The sequence below is a fragment of the Cricetulus griseus genome (assembly GCF_003668045.3).
Source record: "Cricetulus griseus strain 17A/GY chromosome 1 unlocalized genomic scaffold, alternate assembly CriGri-PICRH-1.0 chr1_0, whole genome shotgun sequence".
Taxonomy (NCBI): Eukaryota; Metazoa; Chordata; class Mammalia; order Rodentia; family Cricetidae; genus Cricetulus; species Cricetulus griseus.
This window is the reverse complement of record NW_023276806.1, coordinates 96,505,291-96,515,860: the sequence shown is the minus strand read 5'-3', so window position 1 is coordinate 96,515,860 and position 10,570 is coordinate 96,505,291. Positions and strand designations below refer to the sequence as shown.

The 10,570-nt window shown below is 36.9% G+C and overlaps 1 protein-coding gene across 1 annotated transcript in view; it reads right to left on the bottom strand.

Annotated features, from left to right (window-relative positions):
• Positions 1-246: 246 nt before the first annotated feature.
• LOC100757375 (rho GTPase-activating protein 20) overlaps positions 247-10,570 on the bottom strand; it is a 57,496-nt gene continuing 47,172 nt past the window's right edge. The window contains exons 17-18 of the mRNA XM_027395017.1: positions 1,204-1,267; positions 247-387 (exon numbers count right to left, since the gene is read on the bottom strand). Of these exons, the coding sequence (XP_027250818.1) occupies positions 247-387; positions 1,204-1,267 (205 nt within the window). The remainder of the gene's footprint in view (positions 388-1,203; positions 1,268-10,570) is intronic.

Below are 10,570 nucleotides of genomic sequence, written 5' to 3'. Positions count from 1 at the left end.
TACCGGACGGGCCAGGGTCACAACGGGCAGAGAGCCCCTGGTTGATTCCAGCGCAATGTTCCATGATTTGCATACCAGGGATCAGACCTCTGCTCTCACCCATGTTGTTTTTAAAAATAAATAAGGGGGAACTGTGGAGAGCTGCACTTTGTCGGCCCAAAAGATGGCGCTGGCTTCTGCCTTCTACCATTCCGAGGGTGAGAGCTCTTTGTGTTGGACAACTTCTTATCTGGCTAAGGCTGGGCTTCAGGCCTGCTTCCGTGTATGTGGACCCTTCTGCTTTCGCCACGTGGCTGTCTGGGGTGGGCTGCCAAGGGCGCTTTTAAGCAGAGGGTCAGGTTTCCTCGGGGCCTCCAGAAGAAGATTGTACAAGGCTCCTGAAATAAACTGCAGGAAGAAGAGTTCTCGAGTTGTGTCTTTCTTGCTGGTCAAGACAGGCACAGCAGAAGATGAACATTTGTTTCTCCAATTGATAATAGACTCAAATGGGGGTACTTAAGAGAAGCAGGATGTTGTCTGAAGGCCAGAAAAGAACCATGTGAGACCTACAAGAATCGTCCTTGTCCAGTTCTCATTAATCACCAATGGGATTGAGCTCTTGCTTTGCCTTTCCTTCTGACACAGACACAATGTCAGTCCTACAATAAGATAAAGAGTTACAGTAATATTTAAATTAGAAGACTCCAGAAGCTTCTAAGGGATCAATATTGAACAATCTAGGCATGCTACCATGTATATCTGTGCACCCTGAACTAGAGTTTTGAGTAGCTGTGGGTGCTGTGAATTGAAACCAAGCCTTCTGCAAAAAAAGCAAGTCAACAAGTGATCTTAACAACATATCTCTCTAGCCCCTAGGATTGTCTTTAATCTTCAACAAATGAAAACTTTTAATTATTTTTCATCAGTAACAAGAACACCCAAAGTCTTGTTTTCTTTGTCGTTATAGGAAAATTATGTTTGTCATGTGTAAGTGCACAGGGAAATTCCAATTTTTTTCAGACTGTTTCATACAGAGATGGTATTATGTGTCTGGGTTATATTAAAAAGCTGGTAATTATGAATTAAATAAATGTAATGATGTTTAAGTCATTTCATTTTAATGTGCATTTATTTAACTTTAAGACTGGATGATGAAAACATTGAGAATTCAGTGTAAGAACATTGAACTTGATTAGCCTCTCTTTAGATGTCACTGTTACTTACCTTGGAGTAGGCCTGGGGCTTTTTCATGGCCATGACACAACCACAGTTGGTAGTCTTGAGCTCTCTGGGAGACAGAAACAACCAACCATCACACATAATCCTTTACAGAGCACTCTTGAAGACTACTTTTCCTTACCATCCCAAGTTCTCTAGCAGGAAAATTATTAGGAACAGTGTTAATGGTGTGTCTTCTGACTACAGGTTTGAGTCATCTGGGATGATTTCAGGAGAGAACACTTGGGTACTTGCCTTCCCTTTCTGATGGAGCCTAAGTCTTTTGATCCACAGTATGATCTGAATAACCATGAGATTACAAAATTACATTCACCCTTCCAAGATCTGTTACATCTATTTATGCACTGTGTGTGGAATATTGAACTTTGACTTGAAATTCCCAACAATATAGTACCCAGAGAGCCATACACCCTCAGTGCCTATGACAGCTTGTACAAACTATCATTTGAAAGATATAGTAACTTTAGCAACACTGGGTAAAATAATCCAAAAAACAGATAGGCTTTGAGGATGCTTAGGAGTAAAAGCAGCTTTTGGCTTTCATTTAGAAATGTCCAGTCTGTGGAGAGGAAGGACATGTGTCTAACATAGAAAATAGGCCAGATGCTGAAAAGAAGTTCCACAACCAGTTACTGCAATGGTGCTATGGATCCATTGGAAACAACAATCTAGTGTTGTAATATTTAGCACCCTACAGGAGTGAGTAAATAAAAAATATGCTTTACCTGGAATTATTATTACTTGTAATGTTTTGTTGATTTCTGATTTAAAAGAATGGCCTGTAGAACTCTTAATTATTAAAACTAGCAGACATACACATTTAGGCAGACAAACATAGCACTACTGCACTCCAAACACACACAGTTGGAGAGAGAGGAAGAGAGAGGGACATAGACACACACAGAGAGACATACAGAGAGAAATCAAGTCTACCCACAGAGGGTGATAGAGAGTGATATGTACACATAAAGAGAAACATGCTCAAAAGAGCCATACACAGAGACACATATTTAAACACAAAGGGACAGCTATAAACAGATATGAATGCAGAGATAAAAAGAACAGAGACAGAAATAGACAGACAATATACATAAAGATTAAAAGGGAAAGAATACACCCAAACACATACATCTATACCTCCATGCACACAGAAATGAAAATAGAAGGAATGGGAGTTGAGGAGGAACTATATGCCAAATAGGAAATATAATATAATCAAAATAGAAAAGAAAAAAGAAGAAAAACCACATTCCCTAGAAGATTGGCAACTTTTCAATCTGTTATGCATATGACTAAAATTTTAATTACAGTGAGACTAAAAGCAAAGCTCAAATACCATTGCTCTATTAGTGTCATTTTACATGAACCTCACACAAATCTTCAAGAAAATGTCCCTCTAAAATATATCATATTTTAGATGACTCCGTTTCAAAAAGTGATAGTAAAATATGATTTGCAAATTTATCATGATCAAGTGTCTTCTGTATATATCTATATGTACATTTTCACATATGTTGATCTCAAAAACAAAGCTCAAATTGAACTCAAAGTAGCTAGAAGTAAATTACAGGCATTCTTATCATAGGTAGTAACTTCTTGATAATATCATTCACTGTTTCCAAGTCTGTTGTTACATACAAAGGCCATAAAAAGTGCTGAGAAAAAAATGCTATACAATAATGTAAAAGCACATGATTGAAAAATTAATTACTGTCTAACCATCACTCATACAAGGTGTAATGGCAATTCTAATGTATAAGTATCTTGTTTGCTTCCCTTTATATGACATAACCCTGAAAGACTGTTAGTCTAACCTATTTACTGGGTACTCAAACATAACAGGTAATTGGGTTTTTGTTGTAGTTGTTGTTCTAAGATAAATGGAGACGGAGGAGCCATGGATGCTTTAGCTCAGCACTTTGAATTTTCTTTCTTTATGGGGGCAGAGAATTAAAAAGAGAGCTGAGCCCCTTCCTCCTGCCCCAGCTGTGCTTCCATCATGTAACAACCTTATTTTCATGCACAACATTTTGTTCAGGTCTAGGAAAATCAGGATAAGAACTGGCTGCAATGTGTTTGGTAATACCAATATGGATGATCACTTTCTCCCTATCAGGCTCTGTAAATAGACAGTATTCATGTAGAAATCTGTTGATGTAATAGATCTAGAAATCCAAAACAAATAATTTAGAAATGAAACTCCATCTCTTAATACTCTTAAGAACAAACAAGTTGCTTAAGAATTAGCTTTCTGTTGTCTCTCATTACACGTTTAGAATCTGCTCCAGAGACCTAGGAAGACAGTGTGTGGAAAACAGCATGAAACCAACTGATAGGAATCTGTGTTGATACCACTGATGTATTGGAATTCTAATACATCAACCATAGAATATGACAATGAGTAGGTAGGTATATTTTATGCACACTGATTCTATAACATCAAATGTATCCTCAATGAAGGTTGTAAGACTCTAGGAAACAGTTCTTTAAAAGAGAAAAGCAGCACTAGTGCCATCCTTAACAGAAACACTGAAGCAAAACAAAAGGAAACCAGTTCATAAGCCACCTCTTTGAAGGCATTTTTATTTATCATCCTTTAACTGCCAGGCATAACCAATTACCTAGAAAATAAAATGTATGCACAGTGCTGAAGACTGATGCCAGATCCTACCAGGTAGGATGCCAGGTAAATTGAATTTTATGGACAAATACTCTTACACTCACTGATTTCATATCTTACTAACCATAGGCTAAGAATTATGGAAAAGCATCTCAAAGTCTGAAAGCGGAGCTCTGTTCTCGTGGTACTAATGTAACTAGGAAGGATCAATGTGTTTTTTCTCAATGTGGAATTAATCATCTCTTAACAGAAAGTAGCTCAGGGCTCACAAAACATACAGGATGGGAGGAACTAGACAACCAACTCTTGCAAGTTTTCTTCTTGACTCAATATTGGCACTTTAACACACATGCACACATTAGAACACCACACACCCACTCACCACCCCCCCAAACACACAGAGACAGAGAGAAATACTTTTTAAAATAGTAAAGCTTCTAATATTTTGTTGAATGTGTGAAAACTCTTCTCTATAATTTTAAAACAAGTATTTTTTACGGATAAAAATGTGTGATCGGCTAATAGTATTTTAACTCACATCATTGTAAGATATTTTATTTTCAAAGCATTTGGAACATATTTAAATAATGATTGTAGGGATGTATACGTTTATTCCTGGTGGTGAATTTCTTTATAAAACAGTCACCTTTCAAGAGACACATTGTTGATATCTGGCTTCTCCCTCTCCCTGTGTCCTGGGGCAATCTAGCCCTGTTCCTGCTCCTGACTCCTCTCCTTCTCCTGTGCTGGTAGTTTCTCCTCAGCACCAGCCTGTCACTCCTCACCTTCTGTATCCTGGGTCTGCACCTTCTCCTTAGGGAACCTTTCCTAATTAAGGGACCCCTCTAATCCTTGGGTTCCTTTCCTGCCCTGGGATTGCTCTTCTCCTAGTTACCTTCCCTCACTCTGGGATCTGTCTGTCTTCACAGGGTGGTCACTCCTTGCTGTGCTCCTTGTTGATATCCTGGCATTACGATGCAGCTCAAAGGGCCCTGTGTTGCATGGCATCGTGCATGCATGCATTAAGTGGCTGCAACTCTGTACACAGAAGCCATGAGGAGCTGGGGCCACACAGAGCTGGGCCAACAGCAGCTCCATGACTCCAGTTTTAAGGGCCCCAACTGTTGAGCCTCCTCCTTTTTTTTCTTTTCTTTTTCTTTTTCTTTTTCTTTTTCTTTTTCTTTTCTTTTTTTTTTTTTTTTTGGTTTTTCAAGACAGGGTTTCTCTGTGTAGCTTTGGAGCCTATCCTGGCCTATTCTATATAGCCTATCCTATCTCACTCTGGAGACTAGGCTGGCCTCGAACTCACAAAGATTCGCCTGTCTCTGCCTCCTGAGTGTTGGGATTAAAGGCGTGGGCCACCAACGCCCAGCTAACTGAGCCTCCTAAACTGCTCCCCTTCCCTTTTAAGCAAGCACCTCTGCCTGTTCTTTTTCTTTCCATTTCCGCTCCAGGTTGGTTAACACTTACCTCTCCTTTCTCTCCCTTTCCTAATAAACTCCATGTGGGTTTGTTGAGTTTGGTGGTTCCTGTTTCATTGCCAGAAGCTGCAGCAGAGAACACAGAGTTTTTTTATTTTCCATTTTTAAAAATTTTTAATTTCATTTTACATTCTAACCACAGTTCTCCATCCCACCCCTCCTCTCACCCACCTCTCCTCCCACCCACCCCTTGCCTCCCTCAACCCCCTCACCTCCCCCCTAGCCCATCCCCTCTACACTACTCAAGGGTAAGGGCTCCCATGAGGAGTCAACATAGTCTAGCACAATAGATGGGGCAGAGCCCAGCCCCTCTCCCATGCCTTAAGAGGGAGCATGGCATCCCACCATGTGGAGTAGGCTCCAACAAGCTAGCTTTTGTACCAGGATAATATCATGTTCCTACTGCCACTAAGAATGGCATCCCACCCTAAGGATATTCAAAGTATGTATTTCTTTAAGTGAATATTACTTTGTCTAAAACATGTTATATATTTTAAAAAATATACACAGAAACCCCAATGATTTTATTTAGGTTTAAGATCCCTATGAATCAAAGAGTCAAAGAGAGACAACAGTTAATGGTTGTCCTTGCAGTTGTAAAGATATGTTAAACATAATATCAACTCAGTTTCATGATAAATTCAAAAGTAAAGGGTCATGTTTGGAAAGTCATTCCTGTCTAATCTGAATTGATGTTAAAATACTGGGAAATAGTTTCTAAAGAACACAATATGTGTTGGGAACCATAGCAATTTGCTGAAAACCAGAGTGTTCTTATATTTTTTGGGTTGAAATCTGACTGGTTTCCAACAAACCTTTGTGGTCATAATGGGCAAAGTAATTAGAAGAAGCAGAAAATAGCCATCTCTCATAAGATGGACAGATAATTTTGTGGATGTAGAGACACTATTCTCCAGTGTACCCTACAATATACCTCCCCTGACATGGTAGCTATATTTATTTAAGGATTGGTACTGAATACTGCTAAGATGGGTAGCTTTTCATGAAGCCACTGCTGAAGTAAGAATTAGTTCAGATGACCTGGAGGAATCAAGATAGACTAATGGTATCAGGAAGTATTCTATCACGAGAATCAAAACTATTCAAAATACCTTTACAGTAAAGGCTAGAATGGAGAACCTTTCAATGAAAATGAAATTATCTTTTCCTCCCTTGGCACTAAACACCAAAGATGGCCACAGCAGTTGGTAACCACTGAAGTCAGGTCTCTGTAGTCATCACAGTGACAGACCACTGTGATGTCAAGATTTTAAGGCTCATGCCATAATGGACAAAGTGACACATTTATTTTCTTCCACTTTTTGGCTTTGGAAAATTATTTTTGAACAATTGTTGAGCCACAAGTGTTTGTAAGAAACAAGACATTTTCATAACCATAGGTGGATAGATAAATAGATAGATAGATAGATAGATAGATAGATAGATAGATAGATATTGATAGTAGCTAGACAGATTCAAATCAGTAGCAGTGTACCTCCCCAGACTTTCATAATCAGACATGCAGGACTAGTTTTTAGTTGCTCACTGATTTGAAAGGACAAATGGTCTAGTTTCATCTGTTTGTCCCATGCTCTTGGCAACCTGGTAATGTCACGTCATAGCAAATGGCCTCATGGATGGGGCATTTAGGTGAGAGCGCATGGTGTGAGAGGAAGCAGAGTGAAAAGGAGGTTGTCTCACTCTCTGACAGTAGTCCTGATGCAAGGACTGAAGGGTTCCAGTAAAACATTAATCTCTTCAGAAGGCAGCACTTCCGATGGAAGAGCAGCTTCATTATAGGCATTGTCTCTTACAAGTGACACTACCTACAAATGCTGCCACACTTGAGACTAAATTACAGCAGATTAGTCCATTAGGACAAAATCACATCCAACCAAAGAACCAGGGTGTGAATCTTGATGCAATGAATAGTAGGAAATTCCCACTAAAATAAGGTTCCTTAATATTATTCTTCACCAGATATGCCAATTAATTGATACACCATATTGAGCATCTTTTCGATGGCAACCAAGTACTTTAAAATTATCACATTTTTATTTAGTTTATTTGCTTGTTTTGTTTTATTTTAAAGAGATATATATTCAGAAATATATGGAATATTCAGTATTTTTATTTTATTCCAGTCAGCATGACTTGAGGCTCATCCAGTCATTCATATTATTGTATATTTTTGCAGGTTCAGTCATATAAGTAATATGATAAGGACATTCCTGGGTAACACCTACAGTACTTCTTTTTTAAACCAATTCATTATTGAGATATTCATGTTTGCTTCCAGTTGGGAATACAATTGTTAAAATAATTCATAAATAATTTTTTAAAGGGCATTTAATTTTTTAAACTCTACCCCAAAGAGGATATATAATATATATATATATATATATATTATATATATATATATATATATGTAGCTATAACATAAACTGTGTCTATTTGTCTAAAGCACAATCATATTAGGCATCTCAGGCCACCTAGTTTTATTTAAAAACTCAACCAATGGAAAAATGTAGGTGAAAATAATTGTAGCTTCCAAGTCCTTAGTGGACTGTGTATTTTTCAATACATAATAAAATTTAAGTAATATACAGCCTTTCATAAAACCATTCACCAATTCCATCAGCAAATTTTGGAATCTGTATTTCCAAGCCTGAGATTATTGTAAGGTCCCCATCTCTTCTCTTAGCACACACTACTGGATCACAGAAAATGATTTACAATGTTATGTCCCATCAGTTAAGTGAGACCAATAGGCCACTTTCTGGATCTTAAATCATAATCTCCCCTCTCTTGTAAGACCCTAAGCTTCAGAAAGGGCCACGACCATGCCACATTTCCTTGACAGTGTGTACTCTTGATCAGGAACATTAATTGGGGCTGAGCATTTATTTCACAACTCATCAGATGGTGTGTATTTATGAATAACAGACTAAACAAGCCAGAACATATATACATACTGATATCTAATAACAATATTTAATAAACATATTACAGTATGAGCTAAGTTTGGAATAGAGGTTAGAAGAGTTTTTCAGGTCTTAAATTGATATTTGAAGAGTAGTTGAGACATTGATAGAACTGATACCCCTGTAAGAATAATACAAAGGCAAATAATGAGCCACTTGTTCATGTATGTAAGTCAAATGAAACAGGAAAAAGTCTGAGTGTGCAGGTGATACAATCCAACATGTTAAGAACTTGTATATGTAATTTTTCTCTTGACAATGATGCTTATTTAAGAAGTCAGTTAAGCAAAATATACATTCTTTATATAAATCTATCATCTACCACATCACTATAAAAACCTTTAAAATAAATGTAAAACATGATTCAATTTTATTTTATTGCTATCATTTAAAGCTTGAGGTTTAGTAAAACAATTATTTTTCTGTTGATTCTTCCCCCTTGTATTAAATGTAGATTTTTTCATACAAAATAATCTGAATACAGTTTCCCCTCCCTCCCTCTACTCCTCTCAGTTCCCCTCCATACATACCTCCTTTCCCATCTGGGCCAGTCTCTTTCTGTACCTCGTTAGAAAAGAACAGGCTTCTAAAAGAAAATATAACATATTGAAATTAGATATAGTAAAATAAAACAAAAGCCATCATATTGAATTTGGAGAAGACAAGCCAACAGAAATATGAAAGAGCCCCAGAGAAGGCACAGAAGTCAGAGACCCACTCATTTACACACATACACACACACACACACACACACACACACACACACACACACACACACATATATATATATATTATATATATATATATATATATAATATATATATACAGAGGACCTCGTGCAGACCCTGTGATTGCTACTTTGGTCTCTGTGGAGATATATGAGCTTTGCTCATTTATTTTAAAGTGCTTCATTCTCCTTCCATCTTTGTCTCCTCTGTCTCTCTCACTCCTAGAAAAGAAAACTAGCTCTTAAATCATTATTACAGAAATTGAACACTACAAATATTCATTACTGTTTAGAATATCATCACAATATTGGTAAATATTTATAAATTTTACAATATTGGAATCATCACAATGAGGTAAATAACCAATGTACCTATTAATGAAAGGTTTAGGTATTTCAGTGGGTTAATGATGATTGTGATTATATAGATCTCTCTAATTGTGTTCAATATCACTCTACTTACTTCCTTGATCCAAGTATATAACCAAATGATTAAGAAATGTGCTTAGATTTCTAGCATTATTTCTCATTCTGCAATTACAAATTTGAATAGAATTCAAATTGCAAAGCTGACAGAAACTATTGGTTCCTCATGAACAACGTGCAGTAAACTGAGTATATTAACTCCATGGTAATTCAAACAAACTCCCCAAATGGGAACAGTTAAGCACATTTTTCAGAACACAGTCAAAGAATGGAGTCATGTGATAATTCTGAGTCCTTTCGAGAAAACTCTAAGAAAATGACATGAGTTTTGTGACATAGTTTCTTCAAAACACAGAATGATACTTACAATGTGCTTTCATGTTCATCCCAGAGGAAGGAGGTAGGCATGAGTTTGCTTCAGCTGTTGGAAAACCACGTATGCCATTTGTGGCTTGTTCTTGTAATTGAATATGTTACTCATGTGAGTATACTTAACCCTCAGCGTATAAATTGTTTTATGTTCTGAATAGAGTTGGTTGTTGTTGACTGTAGTGGTAAATGAAAACAGCAGTCTTCTTTGAGTTTTCTAGTCTTCTGTGGTTCTCACATCTTCTCTCTTCTTGGACAAAAAAAATGTGTATATGAGTAAATAGATAAAATTAACCTAAACTGGAACAAAATCTTTATAGAGTCCAGTATTTGTGAGAAGTAAAACATCTCCCCTATTTCTCTGACAGAGTTCTGTTTTTAGTCACTTGTTAAAAAAAATTACTAGTCTTCATAATTGCTTAAGATTGTTCATTGCCTATATTTCACAATATGAGGATATGGAAACAGTGTAAATAACCTTGAACTTATGAATAGGTAACAAATATGTCATCCATATAAACAGTGGGAATCTATTCAGCCTTAGGAAAATTGAAATTAGAAAGTTTCAAAGTAAAAAGATAGATCTATAAAATATGATATCGAGTGAATTAACCAAAACATATAAAGACACAAACACTGAAACTTCCCTCTCATCTATGATTCCTAGTTCCAAACCTTCAGGTGCAAGAAAAAAATAAGGAGAAATTAGAGAAATCAGGAAAGTGAAAAGAGACTATTGGGGACT